At 37.9% G+C, this 23,125-nt stretch overlaps 1 protein-coding gene across 2 annotated transcripts in view; it reads right to left on the bottom strand.

Moving 5' to 3' along the window:
• The window catches only part of LOC136036489 (tubby-related protein 3-like), a 107,349-nt gene that overhangs the window by 49,211 nt on the left and 35,013 nt on the right, over nucleotides 1–23,125 (bottom strand). For both annotated transcript variants that reach the window (XM_065718754.1, XM_065718755.1), the window contains exons 3-5: nucleotides 20,516–20,711; nucleotides 14,116–14,279; nucleotides 2,376–2,561 (exon numbers count right to left, since the gene is read on the bottom strand). In XM_065718754.1, coding sequence (XP_065574826.1) covers nucleotides 2,376–2,561; nucleotides 14,116–14,279; nucleotides 20,516–20,711 — 546 coding nt within the window. The remainder of the gene's footprint in view (nucleotides 1–2,375; nucleotides 2,562–14,115; nucleotides 14,280–20,515; nucleotides 20,712–23,125) is intronic.

Genomic DNA, 23,125 nt, shown 5'->3' with positions numbered 1-23,125 from the left:
CTCATTTTTTCTAACTTTTCAGAATCAACCCCCCCCCTCCCAACTACCCCAAAGAGAGCGGATCCGTTCTGGTTATGTCAATCATGTATCTAGGACTTGTGCTTATTTTTCCCATCAAGTTTCAGCCCAATGCCTCCGCTCTAAGTGTTTTCCAAGATTTTAGGTTTCCCCCTCAAAACTCCCCCAATGTCACCAGATCCGGTCGGGATTTAAAATAACAGCTCTGAGACACGATATCCTTCCAAACATCAAATTTCATTAAGATCTGATCAATCGTTCGTAAGTCAAAAATACTTCATTTTTCTATTTTTTCTGAATTAACGAGCCCCCCACTCCCCCCCAGATGGTAAAATCGGGAAAATGACTATTTCTAATTTAATCTGGTCCAGTTCCTGATACGCCTGCCAAATTCCATCGTCCTAGCTTACCTGGAAGTGCCTAAAGTAGCCAAACCAGGACCGACAGACAGACAGAATTTGCGATTGCTATATGTCACTTGGTTAATGCCAAGTGCCATAAAAACACTATGCTACAATGAGATTAACCGAACAGACGGACCAAAGGATGATGAGGCGATAAACGATAAAAAGCTGATTCCGACAACCTTCCATGCAGGAGGGCCAACTTTGCACTTCTATCAGGGACATCAAACTTACGAATTATCTTACCATTGCTATACCAAGGGAGGAAATAAAGTAAAAATTTACAATATCTGAAATAAAAAGTCTGAATCTGATTAACATCATTTTTCTTTAGAAGTGGATACATACCAGATAGATAAAGGACAGATTGATCACAGAATGTAGCATATAGCCTACCCAGTGCACGTCTATTATACTTCCCTCGATTAGCAACTATCTTAGAATAGCCCATTTGAATAACTGGACCATATTCACATCAGCCAGCCAGCGTTCAGCCAGGAAACACATAAGTCGCAAGAACTCCAGTCTCATTAAGCAGAGACTGCTAGCCTATATACTGACCTTCGATCATTTCGGACAGGCCCAACATGACAAAAAAACAAAACATAGGCTACTAAGTCAACACAACAGCATAGCCCATGCAGAAGCAGCTTACTAAGCCCAACACAAAGCATTAGTTAAGTTCAAACAGCTCAACAGTTGTAATTAATTATCAATCTACACCAAAAGACAGAAAATTGTAAATCATGAGCAATGTTCTTAGTGCTCTTCAGCCAAAAATATAGGAATAATAGGATTTTAGCCAAAATATAGGCATTTTATAGGAGTGCATTAAAATATAGGAATTTATTGGAATTTATAGGCGAGTCCGAACACTGTAGAAGGAAATTCACGGATGAGTGTTTATTTATTTATTTTCTTTAATTTCCAGGGTTTTTTTTTGATGGGTGATCGTTTAACTCCTTCTCCCAACTCTACTTTTTAGAACAATAAAAAACTTTAGCGTAAAGAGCGGGGCGTTGAGAAGGGGACAGCCCCTTTCATATACGGAATAATTTCTGTCCATTTTAAGTTTTAATGTCGCTTCTTACTTTCAGTTAAAAAAAAAACCTTTTTTTATTTAATAAGATAAGAGACGAAGGTCAGTAGAATATCATTGCTTATCAGTATTTTTACTTCTAATGTCCATCTCTCTGCTAATTTTGAAGTATCCAAATTTATCTATTCATTAGAGATTCCCTTTTCCTACTAACCTCGCTTGCCATTATGCCAATTTAGCATTAAAATTAGGATCCTTTATGATAATTAATATTACTTCATTATTTCATTTATTTTACTATGTTTTTTTCTTTCTTCAATTCAACTTTGCCATACCATAGATGCTTAAAATCAAGTGTTTGTGTGTAGCTTTGTGCGAACAATAAAATGTTTTGCCCTGAAAAATTGGCTAGACTAACCAATCTAGGAACCTGCAATTTAACACAGAATAATTCTGAAACCGTAAGAATTGACATAGACTATAAAATCTGAATAGGCTGTAAAACTATTATTTGTAAACGCAATTTTAATTTTACGTTCTATGTTTAATTTAATTAGACTAAAACATCGTTTTAATTTTTCCTTTTAAACAAAAAATCCTGAGAATTAGTTGTGCTTCTGTTGCAAATTGTTATGTTATATTGAAATATGTGAAAAAATCTTTTTAACAAGGCAACAATTTTTGTTATAGAAACTTTTGGATCAAATCACCTAGGACGTTACGTCCAAAACTTATTGGCTTGTTTGTATAGGGGCTAGACAGTAGAAACAAGTTATTATCATTATGGGTAGACTCGGCACACTGCGCCAAGGCTGAGGTACCATCGGCAATTTGCCTCCAAAGCAAGTTAGAATCGATTATTCTTAGAGAGGGTGAGGGGACAAAAAACGAAAAAAAAACCATCTACGTCTTACCTTTCTACCATCTTCCCTTTCCATATGAACAAAATATGTTGGATACAACCCTCTGTCCACACCTTTTCTATCTCTCGTCACCCGGCATTGAATTAATACTCCCTTTGGGGGAACTGAATAGACGAAGTGCTCCAAGTTTTCAATAATTTCTGAGGAGCATAAATGAGACAGTGATGCAGAAAACCCCTAGAATAGTAATAAACAACGTCATTCAATTGGCAACTAGTAAAGCAAATCAACAACTCTATTCAAATAAAATGTAATGGAAAATGGCGCTTAGTAGTAATCCATCTACTCCTTAACTACTCCTACTTCTGAAAGCCGAACAGGGGCACCAATTGGAGAAATGAAAGTTCTTAAGCCGAACTGGCCAGACATGACAACAAACAACAAAGAGAGATAAAACTCCACACAAAAAAACCTCAAACGAGACTGCGGCCAGTAGAGAGAAAAGACTAAAACAACGCGGATATTTCGCCTGTATCTAAACTAGGCGTGCTCAGCACAAGATAAAAAGAAAAAAACACTAAACTAAAAACAAATAAAAGTAACTCTAATAAAAGTAACAAATAAAAGTAACTCCGAAGTAACTCTAATAGCTTCTTTTTCCTACGTGAATCAGTAGCGACAATTGTATTTATTATTATTGGTGGTGGTTTTATTTGTTTCTAGTTCAGTGTTTTTTCTTTCTATCTTGTGCTGAGGACGCCTAGTTTAGATACAGGCGAAATATCCGCGTTATTTTTGTATTTTCTCTCTACTGGCCGCAGTCTTGTTTGAGATTTTTTTTTGGAGTTTTTTCTCTCTTTGTTGTGTGTTTTCAATTGGAGAAAGGACGGGAGAGGGGGCAATTACACCCCTTGGATTTGGAAAAATACTTTTTTCTTGATATTTTCGTCAGAAGAATTGAAAACAGAACTGCCTCCTCCATTAGATTTAAAAATACCTTTTTTGTCTCTTCATAAAAACGAAGAAACCCCCCCCTCTTCTCCACATGTTTGTGAATAAGCACCCCTAAAGCCCCGTCATAGTTAATCGTGCTGGCTTGTCTTAATTGGCAAATAACGGCAATAAGAATCTTCCATTTTTAGGCATTAGTACGAATATGGCAAATAGCACTAGTAACGCTACTTTTCCATTAGACCGTTATTGTACTTTTCTAAATACATAGCTTTAGACTCCCAATGAGGCTCTTTGGACAGTGAGAGTGGGAGACTAAACTTAAGATTAAATAACAACACTAAAATTAATCAGAAAGAGTAGAAAAAAATTAAACAACAACAACAAAAATACCATGCCAATCAAAACGAATGAATTAAACAAATGGAAAAACAAAAAATTGGCACAAACTGATACGACTACAAAGATCTCCATCGCAAAGAGCAAAGATCCCAGGATTTAGGATAAATGTTGATTAGATGCATAGATGTAGGTTTAGGATAAATACAATGTTAATCAAAAGAAGTGGATTAAACAAATTGAAAAACTAAAATTGCAGCAAATTGATACAGCTAAAAAGATCTCCATCGCGAAGAACAAAGATACCAGGATTTTGGATAAATCTAGATGTATAAATGTAGATGTAGGATAAATACAATGCCAATCAAAATAAGTTGATTAAACAAATTGCAAAGCTAAAAATTGCTGCAAGTCGATACGATTAAAAAGATATCCATCGCGAAGAACGAAGATCCCAAGATTTAAGATAAATGTAGATGTAGATGCATAAATGTAGATATAGGATAAATATTATGTCAGTCAAGATGAGTGGATTAAACAGATTAGAAAAAATATTGCAGCAAATTGATACGATTAATAGGTCTCCATCGCGAAGAACAAAGATTCAAGGATTTAGGATAAGGATGTAGTCGTAGATGTATAAATGTAGATGTAGGATAAATACAATGTCAATTCAAATAAGTGGGTAAAACAAATTAAAAATCTAACAAGAGCTAAGAGCTCATATGGCACTGGTGATGAGGTCGGACGAGCCAAGAGCTAATATGGTATAAGCTCTAGCAAAATTCCAAGAATAAATAGATTGATTTAAAAGGAAAATTGGAGGCTTAATGCCGGTTAGGATTTAAGATAAGAGCTCTGAGTCACGAGGTCTTCTAAATATCAAAATTCATTAAGATCTGATCACCCACTAGTAAGTTATAAATACCTCATTTTTTCTACTTTTTCCTCTCCCTTCATCCCCCCCCCAGATGTCTAATCGGGATAACGACTTTATCAAGTCAGTTTGTTCAGCTCCCGGACACGCCTACCAATTTTCCATCGTCCTGGCACGTCCAGAAGCCCCAAACTCGCCAAAGCACAGAACCCCACGCCCTAACTCCCCGAAAGAGAGTGGATCCAGTACGGTTATGTCAATCACATATCTACGACATTTGCTTATTCTACTCACCAAGTTTCATCCCGATTTCTCTACTCTAACCGTTTTCCAATATTTCCAGTTTCCCCCTACAACTCCCCCCAATGTCAACAGATCTGGTCGGTATTTGAAATAAGTGCCCTGAGACATGAGTTTCTTCTAAATATCAAATTCCATTAAGATCTGGTCACCCGTTCTTAAGTTAAAAATTCCTCATTTTTTTTTAATTTTTCCAAATCAACATCCCCCCCCAGCTCCTCCAAAGGGAACAGATTTTTTCCAATTATGTCAATCACGTATCTATAACCTTTGCTTATTCTTCCCATCAAGTTTCATCCTGATCTCTCCACTCTAAGCGTTTTCCAAGATTTCAGTTTCCCCCCTCGAACCCCTTATGTCCCAGGACCCGATTGGAATTCAAAATGGAGCATCTGAAACATAAGATCCTTCTATATATCAAGTTTCATCAAGATCCGATCTCCCATTCGTAAGATAAAGATACCTCAATTTTCACGTTTTCCAAGAATTCCGGTTCCCCCTCCAATTCCCTCCAATGTCACCAGATCTGGTCGGGATTTGAAATAAGAGCTCTAAAGCACAAGATCCTTCTAAATATCAAATTTCATTAAAATCTGATCACCCGTTCGTAAGTTAGAAATACCTCATTTTTTCTAATTTTTCCGAATTACTCATTCCCCCACCCCAACTCCAACAAAGAGGGTGGATCCAGTCCGGCTATTTCAGTCACGTATCTTGGACATGTTTTTATTCCTCCCACCAAGTTTCATCCTAATCTCTCCACTTTAAGTGTTTTCCAAGATTTCCGCCCCCTCCCCCCAATGACGCTGGATCCGGTCGGGATTTAAAATGAGAGATCTGAGTTACGAGGTCGTTCTAAATACGAAATTTCATTAAGATGTGATCACTTCTTCGTAAGTTAAAAATACCTCATTTTTTCTAATTTTTCAGAATTAACCTTCCTCCCCCCGCTCCCCCAAATAGAGCGGATCCGTTCCGGTTATGTCAATCACGTATCTAGGACTTCTGCTTATTTTTCCCACCAAGTTTCATCCCGATCCCTCCACTCTAAGCGTTTTCCAAGATTTTAGGCTCCCCCTCCCCCAACTCCCCTATATGTTATTGGTTCTAGAGCGGATCCGTTCCGTTTATGTCAGTCACCTATCTTGGACTTGTTTTTATTCTTCCCACCAAGTTTCATCCTGGTCTCTCGGCTTTAGGTGTTTTCCAAGATTTCCGGTTTCCCCTGAGCTCCCCCCCTTATTGACTCTGGGTCCGGTCGGGATTTAAAGTAAGAGACCTGAGTTACGAGATCCTTCTAAATATGAAATTTCATTAAGATCCGATCACTCCTTAGTAAGTTAAAAATACCTCGTTTTTTCTAATTTTTCAGAATTGACCCTCCCTCCCCAGCTCCCCTAAACAGAGCAGATCCGTTCCGGTTATGTCAATCACGTATCTAGGACTTCTGCTTATTTTTCCCACCAAGTTTCACCCGATCCCTCAATTCTAAGCGTTTTCCAAGATTTTAGTTTCCTTTCTCCAACTCCCCCAATGTCACCATATCTGGTCGGGATTTAAAATAAGAGCTGTGAGACACGATATCCTTCCAAACATCAAATTTCATTAAGATCCCATCACTCGTTCGCAAGTTAAAAATACTTCATTTTTTCTATTTTTCTGAATTAACCGGCCACTTGATAACTGAATTATTTTGTCACTTGGTTAATACCAAGTGCCATAAAAATTACCGCAAATTAATACGACTAAAAATCTCCATCGCGAAGAATAAAGATCACAGGGTTTTATCAATGAAGTAATTTAACGACAACTTAAGAAACAAGAATAGCCTTCAGCATGTTTTTATCTTGATCGATTGGCGCAATAATTTAAGTAATATATACCACATACAGAATCACGTCAAGCTCTGGTATCACGAAGACCAATAGCAGTTGATAGTAATTTAATGACGCCTTTAATGGCGACAGATGACTGCTAATGAAATTGGGCAGATCATTTTAACAACATGCTGTCAAGCAGAAGCGTTAATTCACGGAAATTAGGGGGGGATATGTTTTCAAATCTAGGAGGGCAGTTCTTTCCTTTGAGAGTAAAAGTTTTTTCTATGGAAATACAAAGAAAAAGGTATTATTCAGAATCAAGAGAGAAAGGGGGGGTAAAAATATTCGGGGTGGGTCTTCAAAAGATTAAAAAAAAAACTAATATGTAATACTAATGCACCTATGTCGATGGCTAGTATCTATGCCATGAACATTGAAATAGAATCCATGACTAATACTATTTATCAGCTAACATATCCTAATAATATCATAGACAGGAAAAGGCTTCGATTTTTTCTTGGCTGGAACCAAAAAAAAAAAAAAAAAAACTTTTTTGAAGTTATAGTTCTTTATTAGGACTAGCACCTGAGGAAAATGGGAACCCAGAATAATGTGTGATTTTCCCTGGTTCTAAAAGCGAAGGCTGAGAACCACCTGTTATTGGTTTTTTGACCATGTTTATTTATATTGGTACCCTTTTCATTTCCATCTGTCATTATTTTTGAGGGCTAATACGGAAAAGGCATAAGAAAATATTTTTTTCGAAGAAACTGCATCTTACTTTAATGCTATCAAGACACACAAAGCACGAAGATACAAGCAACAGCTTTCAAATGAGCATATGAACAGCTCTTTATGATATTTGAGTGTACCACTAGCATCGGGTGAAAAAAGGACACACATAAACGCTACCAAACTGGAATGTAACTTTCTTCCATGTTTAAGATGGTGGTCTGAAAACCTCCAGTTCCAGTTTAATGGCTATGACGATTCCGACAATATTTTTTTTCGCCCTTCATTCGATCCGCATCGACTCTTGAGTTTTGTTTTTCGATACTTCAGAATTCTCCATCAATTTTCTATTCGTTAAAACTTAACATGGATAATGGATACCATTTGTGAATCAATATCAATATTTAAAATAAAGAATTTTATTTAGAAACACTTTTTTTTGGTTCATTCTTTACTAGGTGCAAATATTGCTGCAAATATAAAAAAAGTAACATCCAGTGGCATACAACGCTGCCACTAATTCATCTTTAATTGAAGAGAAATCCAAAACTCACAAAAGACAGATCCGAACAAAAACAGAAAGTTTACTTGAATAAATATTGTGTCAAGACACAACAAGTTCTTTTACTGACGTAAAATTTTATACGGAAGAACCAATAAGATTTGTGGTCTCTTAAAGGCTCTGGAAAAAGTTTCAACCCCCCTCAGATTTTGCAGGGTGTCACTAAATCTTGTTGAGCATAATCAACCCAACCCTGGAGGAGATCGACAGCGTCAGGAAACACGTGATGCATTCCTTCGCATTTGAATGCATTCTCCTTTGCTCTTTTTCATCCAGCCACCCTTTTTTTCGCGTGACAGATTGGTTTCTTTTATTTTAGTTTTTCTATTTATTGCATTTTTTTAGTTCTAAGCTTTAGATTTTATTAATCTTTTATTATTATCATCCTCTTTTTATACATCTGTTTTGATTCCATTTTAATTGGGTGAATTTTTCCATTGATATCCGTAGTTTGTTCATGGTTATACACTTTTTTTTGCTGTTTTAATTTTTTTTTTATTGTGTTTCCTCGAATTTTTCGTTAAGCTTCTACTTTTTTCTTGTACTGAAGACGGCCAAAGTAATAGCTTTACCAAGATATCAGCATCTTATTTTTCTTCACTTGCGGAAAGTTTTCCTTGTTTTAGTTCTCGTTTTTATTATAGATATACTAGCTGGGTCGCGGCGGCTTCGTCGCCGGGCCCCAGCACGGCACGCGGCAGGCTTCTAAATATAGATTCTCATTGTCTCTTGTGTTCTATTGCAGTTTTTTCAAAGATATTTAATTCTTAAAGCAAGTCCAATTTCTAACAATGATATCTACTAAGCTTCAAAGTTTTGGTTTTCTTTTTTGAGTTTTTTGAATTCTTGTAATCCCTAGTTTTTTAATTTTAATTTTTTTTTAATTTTTTTTCTTTTTTAGTTTTTTTCTTGTTTTTCAGTTTTTTAGTTTTTTAGTTTTTTCTTTTTTTCTTTTTACTTTTTTTTAGTTGTTTACCTTTTTTAGCTTTTTTTCTTCTTTTTTTATTTTATTTTTCTTGTTTATTTTTTTTCCGGGACTTGCCCCAGCAACACGTGTGCAAGCTGTTAATTTTTAACGCGTAAAACTTGCGGATATACAACTGGCAATTCCTCTGACATACACTGGTAATTCCTCGACACGCATTCTTTTTTTACTTTCTCTTTCAGCCACAAGCCAGGTTTCACATTGCTCCTGTAATACATCGACACGTTTTCTTTTGGTAATTTCTCTCTGAGCCGCAAGCTTAACCCCCCTCCCCTTAAGGAACACGTATGCAAGATGTTAATTTTTGACCGTGTAAAACTTGTGGATATACAACATTCTTCGCAGTCCCATTGTCTGTGCGTATAAATAGATCCTCCGGTTTACCGACTCTAGAACATGCAACATATAATTGTCCATGGGAAAAAAACAATCCATATTAAGATCTATACCGCAATTTTCTAATGATTGCCCTTGAGCTTTGTTGATGGTGATTGCAAATGCTAATCGAATTGGGAATTGCAATCTTTTAAATTGAAAAGGCAGATCCGTTGGAATCATGGGAATGAGAGGGATAAGAACAGCCTCACCCTCGGAAGGCCCTGTCAAGATTATTGCCTCTATTACGTTTTCCGTTGTTTTTTTACGACAAGTCGTTTGCCATTGCAAAGCTTTGGTGGGTTAATATTTCGCAACAGTATTATTGGTACGCCTATTTTTAGTTGTAGCACGTGTGGTGGAAACCCTGGGAGATCAAAAGAATTTACAAATTCTGATGGATAGTTAACCGGTTCATTTGATTCCAGAACTATGTCAACTGACTTGTAAATGACTGCCTGGTCTCGAATCTTGGTCAAAATAATATTGCTGATTTCGTGGGTGCCTTTGCTCTTGGCTGCCAGAATCGCTCGTTCACTTAGCCATTTATAATTGTTATAATTGGTTAGAATATTCGGAAATACCTTTTCAACCAAATCATTTTTTGGCGTCACTAAATTACAGAACTCAGGAGGCAGTTGTATACGTCCTGAAGTTGAGTCAACTGGGAACATTCCGTTTCCTATTGATCCGAAAATGTTTCACCAGAGTGATCGTTTTGTAATCAGACACGCATATTTATAGTTAATTTTAATGTATTTACGTGTGCCCATAAATAAGAATTTTTGAGGCAAGCATTAATTTCATCCGCAGGTGTCGATCTAGAAATAATAGGTAATGTTTGCCTAGAATCTCCCGCAAGCAATATTAATGTGCTGCCAAAGGGTTTAGAATTTCCTCGCAAATCTTGCAATGATCGCTCGAGAGCCTCGGGCGATTTTTTGTGCGCCATTGTGCACTCGTCCCAAACAATAAGTTTGCATTGATGCAGTACTTTACCCAACCCAGATGATTTGGAAATGTTGCACGTGGGAGTTTCTGTAGATTGCATATTCAGAGACAATTTTAAAGCGGAATGAGAAGTTCTCTCACTAGACAGCAGCTTTGCGGCTATTCAGGAGGATACAAGGGCCAATGCTATGTCATTTTCGAATCAAATTGATGCCAGAAGCAATCTAATTAGAAACTTTTACCAGTACCTCCTGGCGCATCCAAGAAGAAGATTTCTCAAACTTGGTTATGGACACAATGCATTATCTGACCGTAAATGCCTTTTTGTTCAGACGCTAACTTACAAATATTTGTTTGTACATACGACAATAGATCAATCGTGTTGTAACTTTGGTCACGATCCAATTCTACACATATAGATATAGCAGGAGTACGATCAGGAGAAGGCATTCCCAAATGCTTGAGAAATTTGTTTGCCATAGATAGGCACAAATCTTCAATCATAACTAAAGTGCAGTTATAAATTTCTATTTGTAAAGTCCAAGGTCATATCTGACCTCTCTAGCCGTATTCGGTGGAGTATATCCTCGGTCATTTGCGATTTGTGTTTCTCCCGTAACTCTGTAGGAGATGAACGAGAGCAAGTTGTCAATATGGTTCCAAACAATGCACGAACTTGACTTGGAGTTGACGTTTCGCATGCGGCATTGATGCAATTATCCCGCTGTTGGTCGTTCTCCAATAAATTCAGAGCTTGGTATGCACTACGATAAGTGTTATGTATAGTCCCGTTTACAGTTCTCAAATGCTCAAAGGACGTCGGGCCGGGTACATTAACCAAAAGCAGGCGAAGAAAGAAGCATTCATCTTGATTGGGTGAATGGTGTAGATTCTTCCTATCGTGGTTTCTTTGAACATGCTAGGTTGGCCGACGACTGACTCACCCCGTTTTCGACGTTCAAATGATTCTTTATTAGCATTCCACGTATAATACGTAGGCACTTCAGAATATAGCAGTTTTTTGCAAAACAATAATTTTGACAAAACGCGAAGAAAGCAGTTAACGTTGTATCCGGAGGATTCAGGGCTCTTTGTTGCACGTTGTATTCCAAAAATAAACACGTTGACCATTCTGTGAATGTACCGCTAAGTGAACAACAGCTGGACTTCGTTCATTTAATAGAAATGAAAGAATTCGCCACACAGCTTCATTACTGCTTATGTATCTTCCAGCCTGATATTGTACGATTTCGTCGATATCTTTGATTTCGGACTGCAAGCCAAAAACTGCCATGTCACTGCCTTTGTTGACGTATTTACATATGTATTTGATTGCCTTTACGGAGTTACAATATTCCACGTTTATGTGCGCATTGTATGTTTTCGATAATAAAGGTGAATATGGAACGACCCACTGGTTATCTACTTTGATGTACCGGTTACGCGACTTTATGATTGCTGATTTTCCGCCATCTTTGGTAGATCTTCTTCTATATTGTGGGTAACCATCATTGCCAGTAATTGTGTTTGATACTAAAAGTCGAGGATATTGCTTTGTGCACCTTCCTTTGGCCATGCATGGTGAATTTTCGTTCAGTGCACCGCAAGGTCCATGTATCATATTTTTTACAATAATATCATGTAACCCCTTATCGACATTTTTATCAGGTATTTCAGCGGAAATCACATCATCAATTTCGTTCGAAGTAATTTTTTTATGTAGCCAGATTAGTATATGTGCGTGTGGCAAACCTCGTTTTTGCCATTCCACTGAGTACATCCAGCATCGCACTGACCCAAACACTTCAAGTTTTACAATGTAGTTTATCAGTGATTTCAACTTTTGCCGGAAGACACGGGCCGTAATGTCATGCCTATGAACCGCCGATTGTCCTTGAAGTAAAAGCTGCAGTATCTCGTCCCAAGATTGATTACATGTAAATGTAATAAATAAATCAGGATGACCATAGAGACGAACATACGCAATGGCATCTTGAGCATACTCATGCATATGACGCGGACTGCCAGCATATGACGAAGGTAAAAATCGTTACTCTTCCAATGTTAGTGGTATTACCGTCATTTACAATTGCATCTCGCAAATGAACGTATTGTTCAGAGCAGAGCTTGGTCTAATTGAGACGGATGAATAGCAATCGTTCTGATTCAATCTTTGCATACATGTCAACGATGTATTGGTGAAATAATTGACGGCATTTTAAAACATAATTCTCTTCATCCTGACGAATCATTATTCTGTAGCCATAACAGTTCATTGCGCTGCATTTCTTATCCACTTCTTTGTTAGTGGCTGGATTTATCAATTTAATATTAAAGTGATAGCCGTCGGCTCCATCCCAAAAAATGATAGGATATTGTAGGGCATCGTAGCATCGATGAGTTTCAGCAATTCTAGTCAACTGATTGTTTCGCCTATAAAGAATAATATTTCGAGGTAAGAACTGATCACCGACCATAACGATTGCCACTTCGGTGATAGTTGGAGCATTGTATCGACGCACATGTTCAGCAGTAGGCGTTCTGTCAGCGGAAATAACAATTTTATGCGTATCAGTAGGCATCAAGTCGATTGCTGTTTTGAACAGACGCACTAAATTATTATTTTCGTGGAAAAGGTGTTGCAACTGGGAAATGATAGTCCTTTCAACGCCGGGAGAAATTCCGCAATGTGCATTCAATTCAGCATTGCTATCACTGATGAAGTACAGTAGCAAAAATTTGTGATGCTCACCTGAAAATGGTAGATGAGAGCCTCCTCTATGATAAATTTTCCCTTTTACTTTGAAAGTAGGCATAGAATGACCTTGATCTTCAATTTGGGCACCAAACGACGTCATTTGGAAACATGAGTTATATTTCCTGATGTTTGATAAAAAACGATTTGATTCAGATGTATTTCCAGTAAGCAAAGTATTCAATGGCTCTGGTGGTACACCCAGTTGGGGAAGCTTAACTTTTCCTGAGGCGCAACACATTCCCATTGTTTCGCCATTAAATTTCAATGCCTTGCAATAGGGACAAATTTCAGACATAGTCCCGATTTATGCATCTCGACAAGCTATAATCGTCGGAAGGCTAGTACTTGAATGCTAGGCGGCTATACACGCGTTTCTTTTGTAATACATCGACACGCCTTCTTTTTTTACTAACTCTGTCAGCCGCAAGCCTGGTTTTGCGTTGCTCTGGTGATTGAAAGACACGCCTTCGTTGACGTAAAGCCACAAGCCTTGTTTCGCGTTGCTCTGGTGATTCCTCAATACGCCTTCTTTTTTTACTATCTCTGTCAGCTGAAAGCCTGGTTTCGCGTTGCTCTGGTGGTTCCTCGACACGCCTTCGTTGACGTAAAGCCGCGAGCATGGTTTCATGTTGCTCTAGTGATTCCTGGGCACTCCTTCTTTTTTTACTATCTCTGTCAACTGCAAGCCTGGTTTCGCGTGCTCTGATAGTTGCTCAACATGCCTTCGTTGAAGTATATTGGACTTTCCTAATCTGGCTCTTTCTCTTTGAGCCGCAAGCCTGGTTTTGCGTTGCTCTGGTGTTTCCTCCTGGCGTTCCCTTTTTGGTGACATTAAAGGATAATTTATCTTTGACATTAGTGATACTTTCTCTTTGAGCCTCAATATAATGGTACTTTTTCTCTCTCTAAGCCGCAAATATTTATATTGAATAAGACGTCATATTGAATATGACGTCATTTATTATATATTGACGTTATATTGTAAAAGATAACAAATAACAGACAGTACATTTTTATATATATAGATTTGTGAACATTTGTCATTTTACCCCTTATTGTTACTTGATTACACGCCATTTTAAATAATTCAGTTTTATCCTCTGACATCGCTTATCCCTCCACCCAACAAAATAAAACTTACATGAGTTGGAAGAACTGACTTTAAACTTCGCGAACTGTCTGCGCTGCTTGGCTTTGTAAGAGATAACGTTTCCTCTTCGGTAAATAGGCTATCTGAGGTGGTACTTCTCATCACTTCTTTTTTAGGTATTATACATGACTCTTCGTCTTCTTCATTTTCAGATTCTGGAAAAGAAAAAAAAAGAAGAAATCTATATTTTGGAAATTTCGCATAGTATTGTCTTGTTTTCTTTTGCCACCCATATAGTCACTTTCGGAAGAAATAGGTTCGATTAATGCTAGTAGTAAAAATTCATCACAGTGCTTTACCACCAGAGGTTTACAAAGATGTCCCGTTCCTCCTTCACCCTCCTATACTTGAAGCTTCTGACTTTGCACCGACTCACGAAGTCCTCACTTCAAACTACCCACACTCCAAAACCATAATTAACAACTTTTATTACCACGGCTTCTAGTATCCTCAGCTTTATCAAAGACTTGTCTTTCAAATCTTCCAACTCTTTAACACCAGCTTACTATTACTATTAACTTTAACTTTAAATATTATACTGTAAAATATTGTACTGACATGTTAATAAATTGTGAGGGAGTAGTCAATCTGGACTTGCCCCAGTTAAAGATAGGAACGTGGCCACAATTAGTGATAAGGAAAGAGTTAAAGAGGGATGGGCAGAACATTTTGACAATGTGTTAAACCGAGATATAGTTGCAGGAAAAGATATAGAGGAAAGTGAAAAAGTTTGTGATACTTGGATTTGAAGCAATATTTGTTTTGTGAAGAACTAAAAGGACTAAAAAATAATAAGGCTCCAGGTGCTAATTGGTGATAAATGAGTTTCTTAAATATGGTGGCTCTAAGGTTAGAAATAAGCTACTGAAGATTATGAATGTGATTTTTGAAAAAAGGGATGTACCTAATGATTTAGGAAAACCTTAATTGAACCAATGTATAAGAAAGGCGAAAAGAGTGAGTGTCGTAATTATCAAGGCATTAGTCTGGTCTCTATAGGTAGCAAATTACTTAGTAATCCAATACTTTTTAGACTGAGAGATGCTGTAGACAAAGTTTTAAGAGAAGACCAGTGCGGTTTTAGAAAAGGTGGAGGATGTGTCGACCAAGTTTTCGCTCTTAGGTTAATAATTGAGAAGTGCCTTCGTTGTCAAGTACCTTTGGTCCTCAGTTTTATAGATTATGAGGAAGCATTCGATTCTGTTGATAGAAGAGCTTTAGCAAAAGTCTTATCCTTATATGGCATAGGAGACAAATAGACTAAAGTGATTTGAGCTATGTACGAGAATAATATTGCTGCGGTTAAGGTAGGAGATGAGGTTAGAAGCTGATTTGTATTAAATCAGGAGTTAAGCAGGGTTGTGTTCTATCCCCCTTGATATAGATCATTTTGACTGACTTTGCCTTAAGGAGCACAGGAAAGGCAATTGGAGAAACAAAATCCTTTTAAGGAAAGGCAATTAGAGAAAAAATCTCCTGGACTTAGATTAGGCTGATGATTTAAGCATAATAGATGAAAGTGTGAGAAAATGAATGATTTTTTAGAGGTTTTCCAAGTACAGGGTGCAAAAATAAGTTTGAAAATTAATGCTAAGAAGACCAAGTCACTAAGGCTAGGAATAAGTGAAAATGAAAAGGTGACGTTGGGTAACAAAAAGATTAATCAGGAGGGCAGCTTCATTTACCTTGGTAGTATTATTAGTAGGGAGCAGTGAAGATGTTAAACGTAGAATAGCCAAGGGTCAGGGTGTTTTTTCAGAGTTAAAAAAAAATTGTAAGAGTAGTAAGATGAGTCTGCAAACCAAGATTAGAATATTGGAAGCTAGAGTGACGACAGTGGTCAAATATGGCTCTGAAGCATGAGCGCTCCGAAAAGCGGATGAAAATGTACAATATTTTTTGCAGAGAAATTACCTACGGGTTGTTCTGGGTGCCCGTCTGACTGACCGTATTTCAAACAGAATGTTGTAGGAAAAATGTGGTTCCATCCCACTTTCTAGGGCTATAATGAAAGAAAGGTTGAGATGGCTAGGCCACGTTCTGCAGATGAAGGATGACAGATTGGCAAAGATTGTCCTTTCTCGCCAACCATCTGGGGCTAAACGGAAAGTAGGTCGTCCTCGTGTGGGGTGGGAGGATGTCATAAATATAGATTTGAATGAAATGGGAGCTTCCTCGGAGGGTGTAAGGAAGGGGGCCTTAAATAGAGGAGTTCGGAGGAGGAGCGTGCGTAGCTGTGTTGGCCTCGGGCGGCTTGGTGCTGCGATGAGTTATTATTAATAGCAGTAGTTTACTATTCTTATTACTTTAAGTACCTTTATTTTTCTACACTTTATATCCTTTCTACATTTTTCCTTGTTCAGGATGATGCTGCCTAGATAAGTGAAACTGTTCACTTAGTGAGCTTTTTCAGTACCTAAAGTCAACCTCAAAGTCAACCATTTGTTCCTTTCCTAATCAACTTTCAAGCTACCCTCACACTGTGCAACTTGCTTATCTAAGCAACTAACTCTTATTAGAATTACTTTTAAACCTATTCTCATTCAGTGAAAACCTCAAAACAGCGACAGTTCATTCATTTATAGATAGTTTTATCTTCCCATTTGATCTCATATTCTCCCATAGCTTTGGTTGTGTTTCTTAAAGTAAAGTTATCGAAGCAGTCCCTGCCTCTCAACAATTCTACTTCTTATATGTCTATCCTGTATCCAACTTCCTTGAAGATGACACTGCCTAGGTAAGTGAGACCACTCACTCTGCTAATTTTCTCGGTATCTAAGATCACTGGCTAATTTGCTTTAGTATTTCTGATTGATTTTAAAGATTGTCGGTGATGATGCCTATTTTCCCAGTCTTCAACAGCCTCAGAAGTAGCACCTCTCCAGATAACAAGGCCTGCATGCCTCCAAACACGATCCCTGACCCTGAAAATCTAAAGGTGGGTTATTGGAATATGACAGTAACGAGCCAGACATCCAAGACAGAGCAAGTTATCAAAAAGATGACACCACACATCATGGCTATACTCGTTTTCACTGAAATAAGGCGGACTGGAAATGGATTACGGATATTCGATGACGGATATGCTATGACACTTATTGGTCACCCCTCTGTCAACCACAATGAAGTAGGACATCTGATGTCACCCCTTCCAAACAAATCCATAGCAAACTGGAACCTGGCTAGAAAACGTATGACAGCTAGCTTCGTATCTAATCATGCAAAAAATGACAGTCAGCGACTGCTGCGCTACAACTAACAAAGCTGATGGTGAGGAAAAAATTCTTTCTATAACATGCTCCACTAAATCATAAAAGACGAACCAATACATGAAATACCCTATGCATTGCTAGTAATCTAAATGCCCAAGTCGGGGAATATCGTCAGTACCACCCTGAAATTCAGGTACCACGAGGTAGATAAGGATCAGCATGAACAGTGCACTTTTGATTGACCTTGCACTAACCAACGACTTGATAACAGGCAGTAGTATGTTCAACCACAAAAGGATTAACAAGTATACGTTGGTGTCCCCCGTGACCCAGTGAAGAACCAAATTACCATTTTTGCATGTTAAGACGTTGGTGAAGTGGCTTTTCTGACGTGGGGCTGTTTCGAGGAACAAACGTAAATCTTGATGATAGCCCATATAAGAATCAAACTGAAAGCTCAGAAGCGGATAACTAGCACCACTTTACATAAAAAATTTACACTGATAAGTTGAAAGATCACCCGCGAAAAGGATATCACTGAAAAAATTGACTTACACGAAGAGGCTGAAGTCTCTGATGTTGAAGACCTACGGACCTCAATCAGGAATGTGTACTGTGATGTTGCGAATGCCCACCTAGGCTTCAAGAACAAAAGAATAAAGAGAGGATATCGGACGGCACTCCGAAATGGATTAGTAAACGCAATAAGACCCTTACAAATATCCTGAATACGTCAAGCCCTGATCGAAAAGCTCAGTTACAGCTCCGTTATAATGCATAGGATAAGGGGGTGGAAATAAATGCTAGAAAGGGTAAAAGAACTGTCATGGAGGAAAAAAAGCGCTTGCCAGAGAAGATGCTAAGAACGGAAACTAGCGTCATCCGATGCCGACTAACGAACGAGATGGTTGGCTGGAAATAAATAACTTAGTCTTTGTATAAAATGAAAACAAGGACGCTGATTCGGATCCACAGAAAGCTGATTAGAGGCAGATCTCACATTTCGATAAACTCATAAATGAACTTGAACCTGATGATCTAGAGACGCTACCAGATACGCAATTTTTACAAATTGACGTAAATATTGATCACCCAGAGCTGAAGAAGTGACGACAGCTGTGATAAGCCAGCAAATGGAGGTATATCTGGAAAAGATGGGGTTACGGCAGGGATTCTGAAGGCGTCCCTCCGAGCTTGCATAACTGTATGGACTCCTCTCCTAGCATTCATTTCGAATAACAAAAAATTCCCAAATGACTGTACTAGAGATATACTAGTCAAACTCTTCAAGAGAGGCGACTCGCTAATCTGTGACAACTAGAGGGGGATCCACTTAACATATGTGCCAAGTATAATACTATCCACAGTCTTATTCAACCTGATCGATCTTGCTTGACCTACGAGAGATCGTGTACGAAGTTGAGAGACTACAGCAAAGAACTATGCCTGCTCTTTACTAATTTTGAAAAGGTGTTTGATCCTCTTGGTCCACGTTGCGGAAAATTTAGAATTATCATTAATAACCTGGTAAACTAGTAAAAATGACACTTCCACTGTACAAGGATAGCGAATGCTGCCTGCACACAGAATAGACAGAATAGAATAGACAATAGACACACACGTTCTTCTGGGTACTGTCTGAGGTTAAACAGAGATTTTATTCCTTTTCCTGTTTACCATTGTAACGCATTTCATTCTGTGCCAGTCTTTATGCTTTCGAGAAAACATTAGCAGCAAACAAATCTCTTATCTGGACTTGATGGATGACGTTGTTCTTTTCAAGGATGCAACACAGCGACTATAGCTGCTGTTCGACGCAAAAGACGAAGAGTGAGTAGTGCTTGCACTGTCACCCAGACAAAGAGCACGGCCACATCTGACTCAGCTGATACTAAACTACAACGATATAGAATTTCAGCGGTTCAAAGTATTTAAGTGTATCGTTCTAATAGCAAGCTACCTTGACTTTCCATTTTATTGAGGGAGTGGGGGGAAGCTGATTCTTATAATCATATAAGGCCAAATCATATATAACACATGATTACGCAAACTTGGGGAATGGCTCTCTAAATCAGAAGCCAAAAGTTTTAATGCCTTACTTAGGGTTGTTGAAACCAGTCAGAGTATAACCTCTCATACTTTTAATGCCCTTTGTGCTCTTAAACTAAGGTGTTCTGCGGTTTTCAATGGTTTTCTGCTTATCAGCAACGTCAACACGCCAATCGTTCTAATATCAAGTTACCTAGATTTTTGGAGGTTGGAGGTGTGTTTTTTAGAGATGACCAGAACTTTCGAAGCATTTTTTTCTAAAAGTCAAACTTCAGCGTACATATACAGGCATTATATGTATTGACCATATTCTCAATAAAGAATTAGTTAAACTTTACAGTAAAGAGGAGCAATTTAGAGAGGGCAACAGCCCCCGTTTCATATAGAGTAGATTGTGTTAAGTCCAAATATCGCTACAAGACATCGTTTGTAAAAAAAAATCGTTTGTAAAAAAGCTTTTATTTCTTTATTAGCTGCATAACAGTAGTAGATACATACTTAATTAATGTTACCTTCTTATTCAATAGTGGCTGTTGGTGAGGGGCTTCGCTCCCCCCCAGCCCCCCCGCACGCGTAAGTCGTTACGCGCCGTATTAGTTAAGTGCTATTGTAGTTGTGTAATAGATTGTCAGGTTTACCAACTCTTGAACATGCAACATATAATTGTCCATGAGAAAAACAATCCGTATTCAGATCTATACCGCATTTTTCTAATGATTGCCCTTGAGCTTTGTTGATGGTGATTGCTAATCGAATATTCCCTATGTCCCAGTCGTCATTTATATACCCCCCTGTCCCCCCCGGCGTCCCCGTTGTAGTTGTGTCCCTGTGTCCCGGTCGTCGTTTATACTCCCTGTGTCCCGGTCGTCATTTGTGTCCCGGTGTCCAGGTCTGTAATTTCTCTTTGAGTGTCCCGGTTGTCATTTAACGTCATCTTAAAGCCTTATATGCTTATAATGACGTCATATGCAAACCCTCTTTTTACAAAAAAAAAATATACAAAAAAAACAAACATGCTTACAACTTATTTATATATATATAGATAATTAAAATTAATATGTTATGAACAGAAGAAATTTATGCCTCAATTTTATCGTTAAAAATTCAAGTTTATTTAAAAAAAAAAATACCTGATGTATCTGCCAAGTTTAATACTGACACGGAAGGTTGAATTTTGGTTGGCGCATCTTTTGAACAATCTGAGCTCTGACCAATGACTGGTAACACTTGGATTGGGGTTGTTTGAAAATCCTTCTTTATCAAACTACTCTGCGCAACTCCCAAGCTCTGGCGTCGATTCTTTTGGCGTTTTTCTAACAGCATTCTCTAAAAAAACATTTGATTTAATTACTGAAAACAAATTAGAACAAAAAATTTATCGAACTGATTCAGCAAATATCAAAGACTGCCAGATTAGCCTTCTAATTGGGCTACTAAGAGTGAATTAGGTCAAAAGTTAAAAAAAAATAGATCAGCCAGCAAAAATAACATAAATTAAAAAAAAATGGTAAAAGTTAGCTTTCGACTGCATAAGGATTTCAATAACTATAGGACTCCAGGACCTGGAGTCCCGATTCTTAGTTTACAGAGTAACAGGAACCAATCTCATGAGTTCCAAGGATGTGAACGTGAGGTCCCAAAGTCCGCCTACCCCCCCCCCCCCTCTCAACAGTGCTTCAACTGTTAGTTTAAAAAATTATGAGGCTGGTCTCCTAAATTTGTTGAATTTTAAAGACAAGGAGACAGATTTCGCTGTCGAAATCGAAGTTGTATAATAAAAACACCCCACACACAACCTTTATATAATTCAATTTGTATCTCCAAGTGTTGCAATGTAGAACTTCACTATTACTGCTTAATATGCAACAGCTGTAACATCAAGGTCAAAAGTACCCTTTGAATATAATAGGACAAACCACATTGGCTCAAGATAACTCATGATAAAGTCTCGCTTAATAGGTAATCTAAGAATTAAGCAGTAGTATCCCCATAGGCACTTTAACAACATCCCTATCCCTGGATCCTATGAGAGCCCTATCCTGCCATCCCATGAGAGCTCTATCCCGTTATTTTCATGAGAGCCACCAGTTGCTTGCTACGTCATAGGTAATGCATTCAAACAGACGCAGGTGTCTGTTATGCCATAGGGAATGTTTACTTTTGCTTGTTATTTTATAGGGTTTGGGGTGTTACGTGATGGAGAATGTTAGAGTCCGTTAGTCAAGCGGGGAAATCTCAGTTGTAACTGAGGGGGACACAAACGTGGGTGTTACATAATGACCGTAAAAGGCGCGGGATGTGACGCAATCTTACAATTGAGATGTTATGTAATGGCGACATAGACGTGGGTGTTATGTAGTAACAGCGCACATGTAGATGTTACATAATGACGGCACACACGTAGGTGCTAAGTAATGACGAGGGCACATGTTGGGTGTTAGGTAATGACAGCGCACAAGTTAGATGCTATGCCATGACGGTACACACACCAGTGTTACATAATACTTCAAGAGATTTTCTCTTCGGGATTTTTTTTTTCTTTCAAAGTGTTTTTTCTTCGGGATTTCATTTTCTTTCAAGGCATTTTTTTTGCTTTTTGAGATTTCGTTTTCTTTCACGACGTTTTTCTCAAGGAGCCTTTATATTCCGAAGAATATATGTCCACATTAGGATTTGAAATGGATTTGCCCTGAATGCAATGGAGCTCAAGCCAGTTGGACCATGAAAGCCTTTCCAATATTATTATTGGAAAGGCTGACGCCCCCGATGACACCATTCTTGCCCACATTATCACAGCTAGGAGTTTTTCAACCTTTACCTACCATAAACAATAAATTTACAAGCTAAAAACGACCATGATTTTTATTTGAACAGGGGATGCTTGCCATTTCCTTGTGAAACTGATTTTGTTTCTAGAACTTTTGTGTGATGATCACTGTTCGTGGAATTTGTTGCGTTCAGATTTTATTCGTGCAACGTGTTGCATATTGATTTTTCTCTTCGTGAAACTTGTACATAAATTTTTCTCCTCATGAAACTAATTTTGCTCGTAGTACTTGCTGAGTGCTGATTTTTAGTTCGTGGAATTTGTACAATGATTTTTCTCCTCGTGGAACTGACTTTTTTCATGAAACTTATGACCGTGAAGCTTATTGCATGTTGATTTTTTTCTTCGTGAAATTCATACATTTATTTTTTCCTCGTGAAACTGATTTTGTTCATGGAACTTGTGGCATGCTATTTTTGTACGTGGAGCATGTAGTGTGCTGATTTTTGTTCATGGAACTTGTTCCATGTTGATTTTCCTCTTCGTGAAACTTGCAGATTGATTTTTCTCCTCATGAAACTGATTTTGTTCACGGAGCTTGTGGTAGGTTATGTTAGGCTTGAGGGACTGTATCAAACGTGGCAGAACCTAAACTTAACCTACAAATGGTAAGTTAGCACAAAACAAGTTCCAGGGACAAAATCAGTTTCACGAGGAGAAAAATCAGTGTACAAATTTTACGGAGAGAAAAATCAACATGCAGGAAGTTTCACAAAAAAAAAGTCAGCAAGAAACAAGTTCTACGAACAACAATCACCACGCAACAAGTTCCACGAATAAAATCAATTTCACTAAGATAAAAATCAATCTACAAGTTCCAAGAAGAGAAAAATCAACATGCAACAAATTTCACGAACAAAAATCAGTACGAAAAAATTACACAAATTAAAATCAGCTCGCAACAATACCATGA

The sequence above is a fragment of the Artemia franciscana genome, chromosome 15 (genome assembly GCF_032884065.1).
Source record: "Artemia franciscana chromosome 15, ASM3288406v1, whole genome shotgun sequence".
NCBI classification, from domain to species: Eukaryota; Metazoa; Arthropoda; class Branchiopoda; order Anostraca; family Artemiidae; genus Artemia; species Artemia franciscana.
Note: the sequence above shows the minus strand (reverse complement) of the source record. Positions and strands in the feature narration are given on the sequence as shown.